The 18,398-nt window shown below is 46.8% G+C and overlaps 1 protein-coding gene across 2 annotated transcripts in view; it reads left to right on the top strand.

Annotated features, from left to right (window-relative positions):
- The first annotated feature begins 1,126 nt into the window (after positions 1-1,126).
- Positions 1,127-18,398, top strand: part of LOC144946432 (AN1-type zinc finger protein 4-like) — a 33,596-nt gene continuing 16,324 nt past the window's right edge. The window contains exons 1-5 of one of the 2 annotated variants that reach the window (XM_078875282.1): positions 1,127-2,071; positions 3,387-3,462; positions 6,559-6,626; positions 7,667-7,856; positions 17,534-17,675. In XM_078875282.1, coding sequence (XP_078731408.1) covers positions 1,891-2,071; positions 3,387-3,462; positions 6,559-6,626; positions 7,667-7,856; positions 17,534-17,675 — 657 coding nt within the window. In that variant the 5' untranslated portion in view covers positions 1,127-1,890. The remainder of the gene's footprint in view (positions 2,072-3,386; positions 3,463-6,558; positions 6,627-7,666; positions 7,857-17,533; positions 17,676-18,398) is intronic. The other variant, XM_078875281.1, reaches the window with a different exon arrangement.

The raw sequence follows: 18,398 nt of genomic DNA, 5'->3' as shown, positions 1-18,398 counted from the left end.
TGCTTATGTTGCAGTCGAAACGTCGTGAGAATTTAATTGTTTAATATTTTTATTATTTTATTATTTCCCTTCTACGTGACTTTACCGAAAGAACCAAGAATATTAATCCCTGCAGTCACGAAAGCTTTAAATCAAAATAAAACACACCATTGAAAAAGCACTGAATATCACAAGCTAATTCTGGAATGCCCATTCCATGTTGAAAAGTAAACATGGAACGTTGGCACAACATTGGAACGTTCCATGTTTACTGGAGACGTAATTACTGTACAGTGCCAAACTGGGATCCCACAAAAAAAACCTCTTATGTTGCGCACTCGTTTCGGTGCAAAGCACTCATTCTGTACATTGTGTGTGCGTGTGGTGTGGAGTTTACCGATGTCGGTGCAAAAGGTGCCCTCTGCATACCTGTTAACTCCTTCTCACTGCCTACCTTATTACAGACCAATTCAGACCTTATTGGTCACCCCGTGCCATTATAAATCTCAACGTTCATCCTACAAAAGTCCCATCACAAGGGAAAACACAAACAGATACAAACACATTTTTTGCCCGTATTGAAACGGCTGTACGCCGTATGGACCTCAACACTCAATTTCCCTGTACAAGAATACGGGGCTAAACCGTATGGGTTCACAGCTATGCATTTATATTCTTGGTTCTTTCGGTAAAGTCACATAGAAGGGAAATAACAAAAAAAATTCTCACAGCGTTTCGATTGCAACACAAGCAATCATCAGTTGTGAAACATACAGCAAGAATTAAAAAAAGCTATTTATTTGTGTGTATGTCGATGAAACTTAATTCTAGATTTGAAGCTTTCGTGACTGCAAGGATTCATACTCTGGTTTTTTCGGTCAAGTCACGTAGGTATAAAATAAAATAAATGAAAACTACATTAAATCACGACGTTTCGGAGGCAACACAAGCTTCCGTCTTCAGGTGGAACCGTTACAGCCAAAGTCGCTGTAGTAAGTTACCCCCGAAACGTCGTGATTTATTAATTTAGTTGTTTTCATTTGTGTGTATGGCGATGAAACTTGCCACCCATTTTGGTGCCAGCGCACGCGGGGTGCAGGCTCGGCGTGGTCACGTGGCTATTGTTGTTAGTGATGATGCTGCTGCTGATGACCATGAAGGGAACATCCGGGTCACCGTGATGGAGGCGAACGGCGGTACAGAGCGGCCCAACCGAGTGCGGCGGTGAGCGGCGATCCATCAGTCAACGAAACGAGGCGAGCCGCTCTCCGCTCTTCGCTCTTCACGCGGACAAACTCAGTCGGGCGCCGGGGGGCCCGTGTCGGCACGCGCGCCGTTCTCGTCGTTTATAAATAAGGGCCGCGTCCACTTTGAGGAGACCCGCCATCGCCTGGTCAACTCCGCCGGGCGGGGCACGCGTCTGCCGGCCTCGAATCTAGGCGAGCGGCGTCTCGGCGAGGCATCATCCAGCAGCGCCAGGCCTCGATGCGGTGGCCTCCTTCGGGAGGCGCGTCTCTTCACTCGTTCGCCTCGGCAACCGCTTGTGTCTTGGGCTCGGAGCCAGACGCGTGGGGTATCCCCGGAGCTCGGAGCTGGAGTACCGGGGTCGTGTTCTCCGCGATCGACACGCGTCTCTGAGCGGTGGCTTAGTGGGGTTCCACCCTGGGTACCTCCCGAACCGGGCCCCGTGGAGCGGAGTATAAAGAAGTCCCCGCCAGAATCTCCAGAGAGCCCTTGTCGTTAACTAATCCCCAGTTCTTGGGACGTCCGACTCCCCGTGGCACGCTCACAGTTCTTTAGAGCCCGGCCTCCCCGATCATTTCTTTATCCCGGAGTGTTGCGGGTTGCACAGGGGAGGCCCTCGTTCCCCGCCCAGTGGCAGCCTGTGTTTATCCTCGTGTTTCTGCCGCCATGGACAAGCGGGAGCCGCCCTATTACAACAGCGAGGAGAGCCCGTACGTGAGCTACAGGTTCCCCTTCTACGAGACAATGGAGGTGCTCATCGAGACCCTCACCGGGACGTTTTTCGAAATCCGCGTCTCGCCCTTCGAGAGCGTCATGTCTGTCAAGGCCAAGATACAGCGACTAGAAGGTACTTGCTTCCACACCAAACAGTCCCATTACCGCATGGGCTGCTAGGATTGTCTTTAAGCATGAACTTTTTTTGCGGCCTATTGAGTCGCATACGCTGTCCTCGTGTTTCATTCCACCGCATTCTTCCATCTCACTCAGGATTTCACCTCCCTTGGATAATTCTTCTAATCGTGGCCCTTCCACATGCCCACACCGTAGAAGTACACGGCCCCATCTTTGTTGAGCATACATGATTAGAAATCCCCGCTAAGTCCGAACTAAGCCTCAGATTCCTCACCACCACCAGGGCCTCGTCTCGGTAATTGAAAGCACTCCCTTTTCTTCCGTCTCCGTGACCACGTATCTACACCATGTAACCCCACTTGGTCGTATCACTTCTGTTCGTTTTCCCCTTCAGTTCCTGAAACCTCTCTCACATTATGCCATGTTTATCTGCAGGCAAGATTTGTGTAGTTAATTTGCCTTTACTCGAGTAATACACTTCTGACTCGTGACGACATTATTCCAAGTCTCTTATCCGTGCCTCCAAATGGCACCTTCCTAACTGACTTGCACTAAAACGTTTGAAGCTTCAATGTGTTGTATTTAATGGGTTGATGCTGATAATATGGATACAATGAGTGTGTGTGTGTGCGTCAACCTGTGATGGAACGCGTGGGTTTTGTGGCTCACGTGCATTTGTGAAACTTGAGCCGCAAGATGGTGGGGTTTCGTCGGTGGCCTCGAATATTGCTATTGTTTAAAAAAAACTCAATTCTGAGCCCTCCTAGCAAAAAATTGAGACCAAGTGAGGCTTCACTGTTAAGTGAGGATCGACTGTTAAGTGAGGCCTGTATTTATAATATACATTGTTAGATATCGACCAATAATTCCGCTGTCAAGAAGGGCCATTGATTGAACCATTAGTAGCATACTTAATATTGTATTTATCGTGTAAGACTGCAAAGAATGTGGCATGTGATTTTTTTACTCATGTTTTAGTTTTAATTTATTTTCAGCCTATAATAAAGCCACACCTTTACTTGTTTTATTAATTGGAAAAATACTTTAATTGGCCATTTTGTCGGTCCGCTCTTCACGGCTAACAGTTTGTGTTCTGGTTCTGGTCGAGATGGGGGGCCCCTTTTCTGAGGTTCGTCATGTTCTTCAGTGCCAGCCATATAGAGTGCCCGTGTCTGTGATATTGATGAAAGTGTCGATCTCCAGGCATTATCATTAGTAATATCTGTCTGTTGATGGTGGTTTTGATGGTGTTGGAGGAATAGTTATTGTAGCTTATGTTAATGACCTTTGTGAACGTGTGTGTGTCATAGGCATTCCCATCGCACAGCAGCATCTGATTTGGAGAAACATTGAACTGGAGGATGACTACTGTTTGCATGACTACCAGTAAGTTTTTTAACACCATCTATATACCTGTTGGTTAATTGCAGACCAAGAGAAGCCTCAGAGGCTCAATACTTTTTAAGGAGGGTCCTGCCAAGTTTTCACAGGAAGGGGCCAATGTTACAATATATAATCCCAATTCGGTGATTTGTAGGTTATTTTTCAGCATCGAGATGTTTTTGGCCAATACCAGTTACATTGTATGATGTTTTAAACTGGAAATCCAGGAAACCAATACGAAAGAGGGGGGAAACATACAACCTCCGCAGAGAAAAGGTGTGCGAGTTGAAATTCGAGCCGGGCACTCCTTGCTGTAAGGCCACGAGTATTACCACTGCTTCACCCTGGGTTGACGGGGTGGCGCAGAGGTAATTGGTTTGATATAAATAAATTCTGGCTCGAGATATCCAATTATAATTTTCACTGCCTTTATCAATGCACTGTTGGTTGCGAGCCTCCCCCATGCCATCGCGCTCGTGCACATTTGGTTGATCGCACTTCATCAAACTGGTTAGTGTGGGATGCATATTCTTTGGGTCTTTCGGTAAGTTACGTAGATAGGTTCAAAGAAAATAACAAAAACTATGACGTTTCGATCGGTCATCAGGACGACCGCTTGTGTTGGCCTCTAATGTTAACCGTGACTTTTCCTGATGACGAACGCTTGTGTTGCGATCGGAACGTCGTAGTTTTTGTTATTTTCTTTGAACCTATCTGCGTAACTTTACCGAAAGACCTAAAGAATATGAATTCCTGCAGTCACGAAAGCATTAAGTCAAGATTTAGTGTTGGATCGCGAAGGCCTCTGATGTTAGCCATGGCTGAGAATTTAACTCTGATTAATAGTTCAGTGCGCTAACGACTGAGTTACTAACCCCCCTCGGCTTTAATCTAAAGCCTACTTAAAATAAATGAAATACACGAAGCAGAGTTAAAATATAAACAATTTAATGTTAAGAAGTTTCATGGAACCAGCGTAAAATATTTTGTAATAGTCAAATTAAGATTCATATAAACTTCGTTTTCAATATGTTTATTAAAAATCCCAATAATTATGAATTGTATACAAAGGATTCATATAATACAGTTCTGTGTGTTAATGGTTCTATACAAATTAGCTTTTTATCATTCGGCTTTTTAAGTTAAATAAAAATTGGTCCCATTGTTTACATGGAGTGCCATTGCCAATCACATCTAATAACACTAACAAAAACATGTTTTGTTCCTGGGTAGTAAGTGTTATTTCCTAATTGCTTATGCCTCAAAAGTACAGAAAATGGCTATTATTTCCCACAAACTTTGCTTTTGTGACCAGGATAGTGATATTTTGAAATTTACCTATTTTCAATGAGAAAACCGGCGAATTTGTGTCTTTTCATTCAAGTCAGAAAAAACCAACATGTATAAAAAAAATTACATGTATTTATGCTAAAGTAATAAAAAAATTCCTACAAAAGATTTAGAAGTGAGTAGTTTTTCGAGATTTACGATTATACTGTAAATCACCTTCACGAATCAGCCCCCAAATGTCGTCTCCCATCATGTTCTCGTTATGCTGTTCTTGGTAGCGGCGTTCAAAGTCCAGTCTATCCTGGTAGAAGCGCTCGCCTTGCTCCTTCGAGTACGCTCCCATGTTCTTGAATTTATCAAGATGAGCATCAAGGATATGGACTTTGAGGGACATCCTGTAGCCCATTGTGCCGTAGTTCTTCACCAGAGTCTCAACCAGCTCCACGTAGTTTTCGGCCTTGTGATTGCCGAGGAAGCCACGAACCACTTCGACAAAGCTGTTCCAAGCCGCTTTCTTCTTACAAGTGAGCTTCTTGGGGAATTCATTCCACTCCACGATCTTCTTTATCTGTGGTCTGACGAAGACACCGGCTTTGACCTTTTCCTCAGACAGCTTAGGGAAGAAATCTTGAAGGTACTTGAAGGCTGCCGACTCCTTATCTACAGCTCTGACAAATTGTTTCATAAGGCCCAATTTGATGTGCAGTGGTGGCATCAGCACCTTCCGGGGGTCCACCTGTGGCTCCCACTTGACGTTGTTCCTCCCCACTGAGAACTCAGTCCGCTGTGGCCAGTCCCGCCTGTGGTCGTGCGCCTTGGTGTCTAAATCTTTTGTAGTAATTTTTGTATTACCTTAGTATAAATACATGTACATTTTTATAAATATGTTGTTTTCTGACTTTATGTGAACGAAAAGACATATTCACCCGTGTTCTCATTGAAAATAAGTACAATTCAAAATATCACTGTCCTGGTCACAAAAGCAAAGTTTGTTGGGATTAATAGCCATTTTCTGTACTTTTGAGGCATAATTAGTTAGGAAACAACACTTACTACCCAGGAGCAAAATAAAATTGTTACAGTGTTATTACTGAATAAATATGTATTACCGTGTAATATTCGTGAACAGTAGAGGGCAGTACGCAGGCATAGGGATGTTCTTATCCAGCAGTGGATTGACAACAAACCTTCTAAGATTTTTTAGTTGTGCACTGTACATTTTGAAAAGCAGGTGTCACATCTCAATCTGAATCAGAATTTTAATTTATACTGGAGGAATCCGATGAGTTATGAAGCTCTTATTCACAGATGTCCAGCAAAATAAGGAATTGTGTCAGGTGCTTTGGGTTGTGTCCACCTTGTACACAAACAAGTTGTCATCGGGCGTACAGGGGCTTGTTGCCTGATATGATTAATCATAACAATATTTTTCAACGCTTTGGCGATCAAAGAAATCCCAATGCCGTACCGGTCATGGATGTTTGTTTAAGCATACTTCACCACAGTTGTTTGTTTGACCATACATAATGCATCGCATATATTTTTAAATTCCTCGTGTAAACTGATGACGTGTTAACTCTGACACTCCGAGGCTAAAGTGTAAATCCCCGTGGCTATGCTGTGGATTATGGCTCCCTGCCTCTCTAACCTTGCTTGGGGACCTTGTTTACAAACGCGAGCAGTAAATCTGTTGACAGTGCTGGCCGCCCTCCTGCTGCTCAGTGGCTCAGGGGGCGAGGGAGGGGGTGCCGGGATTTGGTCTGATGTGTTGGTAAAATGACTTCGCGCTTTTCCTCCGTGTGTTCCTAGCATTACGCATGGCTGCACCATCAAGCTGGTACTAGCCATGAGGGGAGGACCTATCAACACGCGCAAAGGTCAGTGAGCACAGAAATGCCGAGCCGAGGGCAGCAGACCTTGTCGCTTGTTGCCGTGCCAAGCCGGGGGGGGGGCGGGGGGTGGCGCTCGCCGCTAATTCGGCGCTCGCTCTGCGAGGCGGGGCTAGTGGGTGGCGCCTGCAGCGTAATATACGTGCGGAGGCACCCACATTATCGGGGTTAAATAAATGTGGCCAGTAGGAACTGATTTTTATTTTTTTATGTTGGAATGTGCTGAGTTGCTAAATAAAACACACTGTAGCCGTTAATGTTGCTTAACACGTAAGTTTTTGCAGCCAATTTTAAGATTCATTGTACAAGCACTCTCCAGGTTTCAACCATCATGAGATCAGGCAGATCCTGGCTGACTTGGTCACGTAGTATATGGTGGTGTTAATGACAAAGCTAGGAGGGCCTTGTTTGTACTTGTTCAACATTGCCAACAGTCTATTTTTTTTTGTAATTGGTCACTGTCTTTACACAGCGATGGTATCACCAATAATACATTGCCTAACAATGAGGCGGTGTTAGTTTAACCATGACTGGATGTTAAACAAGCTCTACTGCTGTAAATGAGTCCAAGATGTCACTTGGAGAGCTCTCTTACACATTTGCTAGTGATAGAGGTGGTGAGTTTTATGGGTTTTTTTTCATTTTTATTTGGGCTCATGGATGATTTAGTCCAATCGTTTTTTGTTTTCACACTACTCTTGGGAATTACAATTAGAGCAGGCCATCCTCGGTGCCACAATTGCATCCGTGGTGGATTCAAGATGTCATCATGGCCTAAGCCATTTATGCCACCACCCACACCCTTCACCAACGCTTTCCAACCTCTTCCATATATCGCAGCTGTCGCACAGTAGCAAAAAAAAAAAATCTATAATAGGCGACGTTTCAGTCACCGGCCATTCTTCACAACACGTAAATCGCTCACTGGGCGCCTGGATCGTCGGTGCCTATGGTGGACGGCCACTGGGGGGGGGGGTGCGAGTCTCGGCACACCTTCAGTGATAATGACGGCCGCGTGTATGGCGCAGTGGCGGTGGAGGACCCAGCGGTGCGCGAGATGGCTGACTACATGGAGGAGAACCGCGAGGAGATCCTGGACAAGTTGCCGGCGAACAAGCAGGTGACGCTGCTCGTGTTCCGGGAGGGAGACCAGCTGAACTTCTTCCGCGTGCTGGAGCGCGGCGACGGCACGCTCACACCGCTCTCCGAATCCCTCAGGTGCGTTTATGTGTGTGGGTGCGTGCGTGCGTGCCGGGGCAGTGGTGTGCGTTCCCTGCTGGGCGATCGCCGTGCAATTGTGAATTGTGACGTGGTGCTTCTAAACAGCAAAGTCTCAATTTAGTCAATATTTTTTATCGTGTTCCATCAATTTATTTAATTATGATTTATTACTTTTTGCTGGCCGTTCAACAGTTTGGGCCTTCGAGCCGGCACTCAGTGACTATGGCAAATATGAAAAATATGTCCACTTGCTGTACTGCCACATCGAGGCCACATTGATGCCAGCTGAGTTTGACAAGTCTCCCGAACGCAGGGCTACAAGCGTGTGCCAACACGCCTGGAAGTTTAATTGCCATTTGATTGTGTTCCTCTGAAATAGATTGCACTTGGCTTTATTGACAGCTTGCAGGAGGTCGTGTTAAGGTCACGTCGTGTGATGTGTTATTGCTATTGCCACCAAGTTAGGTGGCACGAATCCACGGCTCGCAGCGATAGCCTGGCGTGCACGTTAATTACCCGTCCCAATCGCTGTCGAGGCACAAACTGGCTTTGCTTCCGAGATCTGACGATATCGGACGCTTAATCCTTAAGCGGAACAATTGCATAGATTTTTTGCGTTGTTTGAAGGCCATTCATATTTAGCCTGCCGTGTAATCTTTCTTTCGCCTCGCGGTACCGAAACGTGTGTGCAGCATTTCCAGTTAAACGCCAGCAGGTGGCACTGCATGCCTTGCCGTTACCACTTCTACTCCTTTGGGCTCGAGAGACTTTCCAAAGGTTATGTTTTTATTGGATGAGCTATGCCCGAATTATCCTCCGAGAAGGGATTGTATTGTTCTTAAAAGACGAAGACTCCCGTCACCCCCCCCCCCCCGGGCAAGCAGAGAGCTTCTCTGAAGTTCAATGCATGTGGATTCCCTTTGAAGCACACGTGCAACATTGTGACCTTTGCGAGTGAACCTTTGCGTGATTGCTTCCAGAGTTTTTTACACGACCGAATGACAGAAGAAAGGTAGAACATCGATTATTCGGCAGCTTCGGGGCACGGGGGAAAGGGGGTGCTGGATTTTCAAAAACGACAGATAATCACATGCAAAAAAAATCGCTTATTTTTGTATAGGCATTTTTGTGTTTTTAATTTGTTGACTGTATGAAAATGGGATAAATAAACATACAAATAGACAAAAGTGAAAAGGTTTCTGTAAAAAAGTTACTGTATTTACCGTACAGTATTTAACACTCCAATCTCGAAGACTCTGCATGGGGTAATGATAAGCACTAGTTCTTGTTTTAACAACATGTGTTTGACAATCTCCAGACTGATGCAGCCTTTAAACCTGTGCTTCGGTGAATGCCGAATTACACGCACTTTTCGCCAGATGGCATTATAAGAGTTTTTTTTTTATTGCTGTAGTTATCATTCACGAAAAATGTATATACGTGCAGTATTTGCATTGTTGAAGTGGTTTGTAATGTCTTGTGTATAATATTTTACACTAAAATCAAGTATACCTACTTTTTTTGTCACGCACATGGTGCCGATCGCCGGACTGGTACAGCTTTTGGAGCGTTTTTGCCGGTTTTCACTGGATCGCCCCGGGACCGCCGGATAATGTTGAAAGCCGGATAATTGCATGCTGGATAATCGATGATCAACTGTAGGTTTATGTTTGTAGTGAGGTCTATGGATTTCTGGACCTTGACGGACCTTCCTCGTGCATCGCATCCAAGAGTCCAACTTTTTGACTCATGACTGCGGTCGGTTTGGTTTTTTTCAAATAGATTCGCGACTATCGCATGGGGCCATGATTATTTCATCGCCGTGGCACGGTGGCAGTACTCCGTGCTCATTGCATCGTGAACGTTGGTCTTCCAGAATGCCGGGCCTCGGGATGCGTGCCGAGTGAATCGTCAGAAAGAGCAGGGTCGATGGGAATCTGCTGTTAATCCCACTGCGAAAAGGTCACTCTTTGATCCAAAGATTTAATGTCAAGCAAATTGGGAAATTTACATCACGTAATTATTTGGGAAATACCATTCCAAGTAAATTTTGAAAAACGGAATGCGACGAACACGTTAATTCTTGATGTTGCAATCGTTCAGCCCTATGAAACTGTCAACTCCTTTGTCAATCTCTGGTTCCCAGTAAAATACTTTTTTTTTTATAGGGCATATGCTTCATTTTTACAGGGCATTTTATAGGGCATGATTACTGTGATCCATTTTTTATTTATGGTGGCAGGGCGGCACAGTGGTCACACTTGTGCCTCATAGCATGAAGTTCCTGGACTTAATTCTCGACCCAGACATCTCTCTGCATGTAGTTATTCATTCTCCTCCTGTTCTTCGTGGGTTTCCCCAAGGTTCTCCAGTTATTTTTTTCAATATATTTAAAAAAACCCAAAATTTAATATAATTGGAATTGGCCAAACATCCCAATGCTCAAAAGTTACCTGCCAACTACTCAGTTGGGATTACACGTAGCAACATCACCCCCCTCAGCGAGGCTTTCCTGGTAAACAAGTGTAATTATTAAGAATAAATATATTCATGAAGGCGTTCCCGACCGTTCATTATCGCATTTATTCACACGGTTCCCACTGCCAATGTTTTGAAACGGCCTATTCCATGAAACTATGTTTATTTTACTCGCTAAGGCCCACTGAGCTATAGAGCTTTTTCTCAGAAGCCACCTGGCCATAAAGGATATCTCAAAGAAGTGGCTTCTCACGTGGGCATTTATAGCAGCCACATACTTTAAACGCATGTGATTCTAAATATGGAGGGAAAACCACGGGGAGAGAGACGTGCAAACTCCAAATATACAGGCATCAAGGTGGGGGTTGAACCCATGACCTCCTGAGTACCGGGTGAGGGAGTTAACATCTCGCTACAGCGGCGCCCCATTTTCACTTTGTTGAAAATAGTTTTAGAGGGAAACTTATTTCAACGGGAAAATTTTTTTTAGTAATTGACCTAAATTGCCAACATACCCTTTACTTTTCTTCTTCCAACACTCCTACCCACACGCCTGCCCACATCTACTGGGGATTTAAGGGCCAGAGGTGATCGCTGGTTTGTAGAGACCCACCCCCCCCCCCCATGGTCATGGCTGAATTATACCCAGGATCCCCTGGTGCTCAGCGCAGCGTGCGCGAGTCTGCAGCAGGCTGGATGTTGAAGCTGACTGCAGAAATCATCTATCCAATTCCACACTTGGTAAGAGGTATGGTTGTTGAACAACATCCGGTTACCGATTTTAGAATTGGTTACCAGTTCTGAAAGTCAGGAACTGGTAACCACTTCCAGTTGAACGTAGGTAACGAATGCACTTAATGGCTGGAGCAAACGCACAAACAGCCTTTGCTCTCGCTTTGCAGTCAAAAGGTAGAGATGCAGTCCTGCAATTGCTTGCCCATGCAACTGCTGGCTAATGGGCTTTCACCTGAATAAACTCTGGAGGGCAATCGCCTACTCTTCCACGTACCTGCCGATTGGCTAATTTTGGTGGGTCAATAATGTGCTGCTTTGTGGACAGAAGCAGGGAGGTTTAAGAAACTTGCCGCATTGTTTAAACTGCCATGCAGGACCAAATTTGGCGTGCTCACCTTTACACCGCTGTGGTAGCTCATTGCTGTGCTTTGAGTGCCATTTAAATGTTTCATTAACCTGTCTAATATTGTTTCTCACTACCCCAAAATCAATGAAAATTTAAAGCAGATGTAAATCAAAAATAATCTAAAGAATGTTTTTCATCATTCTGCACTTGCCTTGAAGTGAATGCGAGATGAATGTCATTTATCTTCAGAATAGTTTTTGTCTGCTGTGCGCACGGACAATTTGTTCTATCGAGCAGACTCTTTGATATGCGCTTAATAGTCTCATTGGGAAGAATTACAAAACAATTAGTGTTCCGATATGTTACATTGGATGGCGGGTTCAGATATTGCGGCGAGTTGGCGTTACATTCATTATCGACGCACGCACACAGCGCAGTGCCAGCGAGCATTACTCATGGATGAGATGAGCGTGCAGAAGCCGTTCAAAGCGGCATGTTTTATTAAGCGGCCTCCTCCGCTCAGTCCAAGTCTCTTGCCAGCCCATTAGCTGGCCGTGTGCGTCGCGCACATTTCAAGCCGCTCCAACGGTCGGCGCGATGGAGACTCGGTGGCTCTCCACGCAGGGCTCACCGGCGTCCTTATTATATAAACCCACTGGACAAGGCAGCTCGATCGCCGCGCGGCGACTTGCATCAACGTTTGCTGCGGCAACACGGGGGGGGGGGGGGGGGCGGGGTTTGTGTCCCTGCAAGGTGCGCGTATGTGTGTGTGCGAAAATTAGTTTGGTGACGGTGGCTCCCAGCAGCGAGGATGAGCTGCTGCCAGCCGCCGTAGCGATGGAGATGAATCGGTTTTCCTTTCCATGCCAGAGCCTTGTTTAATTCCGAACGATCATTTCCCCTAGACAAAGCACGAACTCGGCCAAAGGTGGAATAAAAGTCAAAGTGATTTCACTTTGATTTAAAGGGGCATTATCTCTTGTGTGCAAGCCTGAGCTTGTGGTGGAAATTCCACACTGCTGTGATGGAGGCGAGTTCATCCACAGGATAACCACTGTTGACTTGCCTGCAAAGTGGTAATGATTTTATCGACCCTGGAAGGAATGATGGTCCGAGTCGACTCCCAACCAGGATTTGAACTCGCAGCCTTCCGATAGCGGACCACTCCCTCACAGTTGATGTACCTGGCCTGTTAGTTGGAATGTTTTCATATCTGCGATGGAGCATCCAGTTGCTACATTACTGCACTGGATATAATTCCAAGTGAAGCAGTCGGATTGATTATCGATCCAGCGCTTCCTGATTCACTCGCTCACCGCATCCCTATCACACTTATATTGTGACTACCATAGTTACTGTTCGTTTCAACTTTACTGCTTCATTCCGCTTCCCATACTGAGAACTCAGTCTTCTACCAGGCTGTGTTTACTCACGACACTGCAGGTCACAACAAACAGCTGACTCACCCACTCTCTCACACACTCACCGAGTTACCACACTGCAGGTCTTATCTTATATTTATATAGCACTTTGATCCAAGGCGCTTGACAAGGGTTATGAGTGGTACAATTAGGGTAGTGATGCGGTGAATAGGGATGGGGTATAGGGAGGGCAGTTGGTGGGTACCTAGGGATGGAGGGAAGGATAGGCCAGGGAGTAGCGGTGTGGGTCTTGAGGCAGGAGCGGAGACTCGACAGGGAGGGTGCTCGTTGCTTCATGCGGCGGGGAAGTTTGTTCCAGTGTAAGGGGGCAAGTAGGGGAACGGAGCGGAAACGGTGATTGTGCGCAAGGAGAGTGGGGGAACGGTGAGGAGTAGGAGGGATTGAGAGGGGAGAGGGCGGGAGGAGACATGAAACGAGACGAGGGAAGCGAGGCAAGGTGGGGCAAAGCCATGTATAGATTTAAATACCGGCATAAGGTCACCACTTTTCTTTCTGCTTCTTCCCTCACACTGCTCCACATGGGAATTCCCTCCTATCATTTTTTTCCTATTTTCTCTCTTCCCATTTTCTCATAACGTTTCTTAATTTAAGAAATTAATGAACTCTTATCTCTTGTACCTTCAAAAGCACTGTTTGTTGCTCGCTTATTTGTGCTTTGGGCCTGTGGCTCAAAAACCGTGTAGCTCACGGGTGTCTGGGATCTGGCTCGAGCCATCTTAAGAACGCTGGCAAAGTCACTGGCAAAAGTGTGCACGTTTTACTGCTCGCAAATGAAAGGGCGATTGTGGTGAAGTGCGATTCGCTCAAGACATGACCGACCACTGCCCATGATGCTACGCTTACACAGGGGGCGTGGGCACGACGCATCTAAGCAACACCCGATGGCACCTTTGGTGGCAAATCACTGGTGGCATTGGGTGGCATTGCCCAACTCGGCGCCACGCAGTCGTCGCGTCGTGTCGGTTGCGCTCCAGATGCCCCACGATAGAGCGAGATTTGCTTGCGCGCATTTTCTGCCGTGCCACTGATCCGTGTCGTCACCCGATCACGTTTGCCGTGAGCGTGATGGCACGGGCACTCCTCTCTGGGCCCGCGCGCTCTGGTCAAGCCTGAGGTGCCGTTAGGAGTGATGCTGGAGGTGGCCGGGTGACTGAACGGAGGCTGCTGCCGGATTGGCAAATTGAGCCTGGCACCGCTGAGATCCTGGGTCTGAATCTGGGTTCAGCCACCCGTGATGGGTTGATGGCCTCAGCCTGGTCAGGAGTGACTGCACAAGATAAAAATTAACATCTATAAGTTACAGTTTTTTACTTAAATTTGGCTTTATTCCTGCTCTGACAATGGAGCTTTTTGTTTTGGTGTGATGTGAATATGCTTTGCATGTCTTGCGGAGGGATATGCCCCTCCCGTGAATGAAGATGGCTATTATTGTGGGTATTGTACTGCCTGCTGCGAGAGTTGCGAATGGAGCCGTCTTTCTTGCGACGTGACACAGATGGCATGATTGAAGTTGTGAGCGTTCCTTAATAGTGGCGCTGCTTCGCTTGGCAGGATCTACGCCCGTTGCTTCATTGTAAGTTACAATGACTATTCCTCGGTCACAGTCTCGCTCAAGCCGTGAGCCAAGACCTGACGACAGCAGCTGCTGCTGGAAATAATAATGATAATTCACAGCACTTTTGACATTCCCGCCCACGGCAGGCGAGCCTGGTTAATTTGTTTATTATTCAAGGCAGATGCATCTTGAGTGGATCACTGGCACCCATAGCACCGGCGGAGAAGTTATTACTCCCGGTCTCTCGCTCCAGCCAACAATCTCCTCCCAGGTTAATGGTGACGCCTTTATCTCTTCACAGTCCTTTGTCAATCCACTCCTGGTCGTTTGACGTATATCTACATATGTACGTTGAATTTCTTTCGCACCGTATGTAGCCAACCGTGCTGATCGGAGGCCGCGGGTCCGTTGTTTGAGTCAGTGAATTGCGGGGCCGAGTTCATAACGTAGTCTGTTAACCGCTGCACCACAGTTCTCCCCAGCAGTTGCATATTGTAGCTGAAAATAAATTAACAAGCAAATAGCCGTATTTAATTCCCAACTTATTATTTCTTGCTCTTGTGCGGTCAGACGGAGAGAGAGAACCTTGCTTTATACACTGTGGTTGGCTTTCAGCGCTCCTAATTAAGAATGATAAATTAACCGCCACACGGGACGGTGTATTTACCGTCCAATATCAACCCTGTCTGGAAACAGTCTACTTTAGGGTAATCTAAAACTCATTACGGTGAAGTCAAAGTAATCTTACAAAGTGTTGCTGAACCTTTTGCCCGTACTCGGTACGGTGATATAATGCGAAGCTCGGTGGAGCCTGTATTTGCCGTAGGTAAAAGTTTGACTCGCCTCTTCGCGATTCGCTGCTATTTGACGTGAAAATGGCAGGCTTCCGTTGGCCTGTTACGAGACCTGTTATTTGCGGTGGATTTGCGATAATATTCTTTGTTCCTGCTCATCCTTTCAATATCGCGGGAACCTTTTTTGGTTGCATAACCGTCGTGGTGTGTGGATTACACAATCGCAAGTTGTGAATGTCGTGTGTGTGTACTTGCTGCAACTGCGCAAACACAATCACAACATGACGTAGAGAGCTCACGGAGTCCTTAAGCACAGGATAAATTTAATAAAACAAGACAAATATTTGTTCTGTGCCAGAGCAAAGTGGTTTCCAGACAGCTGAATAAATCTCCAAAAACATTGACGGAAACAACGCTCATTGGTACTTTCATTCCATGGCACAAGTTGTTGAAAAAGTAATTCAAACCTGTAATAGTGCTTTCCTGCCCAAAACGCGAGTCTTATGATGTTTTATTTTTGGTCGGGCAATGTTTGCGATCAACTTAGCGTTTGATTCTGCATGTGCACCACTGCCGAGGCGATTCCGTAAATGTAATTGTTTGTGTTATATTACACGCCCTCTCCTGCCTTTGGCGCTCTCGCAGACAAGCGTGCTGAAGTTCAAGTTCATTTCAAGTTCATTTATTAGGTATAGCCCTGTGAGCCATTCGGCTCTTGAAGCATAGTCGCAACCCCGTGGATTGCCGCTTAGCGGGGCTTCCAGCGACAAGGGGCTGAATCTTGTCTAGCTGCGGTGTCACGGTTTTTTTCCGCGAGTTGTCACCGGTCAAGATGTGGCTAGAGGCCTCCCTACGCCGTCGCCATCTGCCACGACCTTGCGACGCCGAAGTCTGGCCGCTGCGCACCAACAGATTCCATCGCTGCGGAGAAATGCGGAGAGAGCGCGTGGCATCGTTTGGTTGGCACGGTTCGGTGGCGAGATGTTAACTGCCTCGCCTGGTATACAGGAGGACGTGGGTGCGATCCCAAACATTGACGCCTGTACATTTGGAGTTTGCATGTTCTCCCCCGTGGCCGTGTGGATTTTTCTCCAGGTCCTCCTATTTTTCCCTCCATATTTTGAGACGTGCATTTGGCCACTTCTCACAAAGAGCCTTGCATGGTTAAATGAAAATTGGTTACAAATTCATATTTTGTGCATTATCAGCACAAATAGAATACGCGATGCCATGGCCCAGCTGTAGTGCTAATCGATGCTTGTTACAGAGGATCGCGGTTCGAACCCTGCAGGCCCCCCCCCGGTGAATACTGCTTGGGGTGTTATTAACCGTAACATTTGCACTTTCTGCTTTGAAGTGGACGATGATGGTGCCCGGACGTCTCTCGAAGCATAGTTTGGACATTGTGCGCCGACACCAAGGTTGAAATTTGCCAAATTTGAAAACCTTACTTGATTGGGAAACGCACAGATAAATCATAAGCCCCCTCACTGTGATAGCTCAGAAAGGCCCTCCTGATAAGTAATCTTTCGTCTTTAATGAAGCTTTCCGAGCGTAATAATAGTAATACTAAATAATCACAGCCAATAACTCGTTAATAGAATTCATCAACAAGTCAAACGTCTGTGCATGTGTGTGGTGTGGTGGGGAGCGATAGTGTAGCAGTTGGCGCGCTGCACTATGAACCCGGCCACCCGGGTTCGATTCCCGCTCACGGCCAACACCAGTGACGATTATCTGAACCGGCCCTGGGTCTCCCCTAGGTCGACTCAGCCTCAAATGAGTACCTGGTGCGGTGTGTGAACATCGCCACTGAGGAGACAAAGGCGGTCGGGCGTGGTGCTGGCCACCCACCCCCTCGTGTGCCGTTCCGGCCTTCATAGGTGCTCGCTAACAGCACTTCCCCCTTCAGTCTGCTAAGGCTATACGGGGATGTTTTTTTTGTGTGTGTGAATACGGGGATTTGCGTGCGTAAGATAGCGGTTGCACGGCGGTTAGCGCACTGTCCTACGAACCCGGCAACGTGTTTAATTCTCACTTGCAGCCAGCATCGGTGACATATCAAAACTGATCCTGGGCCCTTTCCTTGGTCAACTTTGCCTGAAATGAGTAGCTGGTGCAGCGTGTCAAACCTCGGCACTGGGGAAACAAGGTGGCCGGCGTGGTACTGGCCACACCACTACCACCTCGTGAGCCACGTCGTCACTGACAGGCGTTTGATAACAACCCCGGCAGTCCATTGAGGCTACGCGGGAGATCTGAGCCTCGTATGTGTGTGTCTGTGTGCGTGCGCCGCTGCACTTCCCTATGTGCGCGCTGTGCAGTGGCGGCTCGATGTACAATCTCTACGCGGAGGAGGAGGAGGAGGATGCCGAGGAGTCACCCTCGGTGGAGCAGCTGCAGGAGAACGCACTCACCATGACCAGGATGAACGTGCTCCGCAACAACATGAGCTTCGCCAAGAAGGTCGTGGACACTTTCCTCTCGCGCGGTCGGCACTGTCGTTGCGTCGCTATCTGGTCGTTTGTTTAGAATGTCACATACTTTCTTCAAAAGCATTTCTAATCTGTCTTATTTTCAACAACGTTACACAACAGTGAACGGAACCGGACGGCACATTTAATGAAAACAGATGCACTGATGGGAGATTGATCTGTTCTCCAGCTGTGATCTGGTCGTCGTGTGTCGGTGTAATATATATGCTCGTGTCGCCCACTCGCCATTCCCGGTTTTCGGTGTGAAATGAGGTGTGTCTCGCTATAAACCAAGTCAATGTATGGGTGAAGGGAGCTTTCATGCCGTAATGGTGAATGCACAAGACAATCCAGAATTCCATCTTCTGGGGTGGCAGTAGGCCTCGGCAAGGTAAGGTAATTTAACCTTTTTACCGGGTAAAGGGTAAATGTGTCGACATGCCCAAGGGATAAGGTAAAGGGTAGGGTAAAGGTAGCTCGGAAGAATTACCCGATAAGGTAAAGGTAGCACGAAGTATTACCCGGTAAATACGGTACTTTGTTTACCGCTAAAAGCTCCGTGGCGCAGTCCGTGGCCTCCATTTAATAAGTGATATTTAAAAAAAAAAAAATTTAAACACACTTTTATGAAATGTACCGTATTCGTAATGGCAGAACTCCACGACTCCAGGAAGTGGCCCCGAAGCTTGCCATAACGTAAGGAACCGTGCTGATT

The sequence above is a fragment of the Lampetra fluviatilis genome, chromosome 41, assembly GCF_964198595.1.
Source record: "Lampetra fluviatilis chromosome 41, kcLamFluv1.1, whole genome shotgun sequence".
NCBI lineage: Eukaryota > Metazoa > Chordata > Hyperoartia > Petromyzontiformes > Petromyzontidae > Lampetra > Lampetra fluviatilis.
The sequence above is the reverse complement of the archived record's forward strand: the minus strand, read 5'-3'. Positions and strand labels throughout refer to the sequence as shown.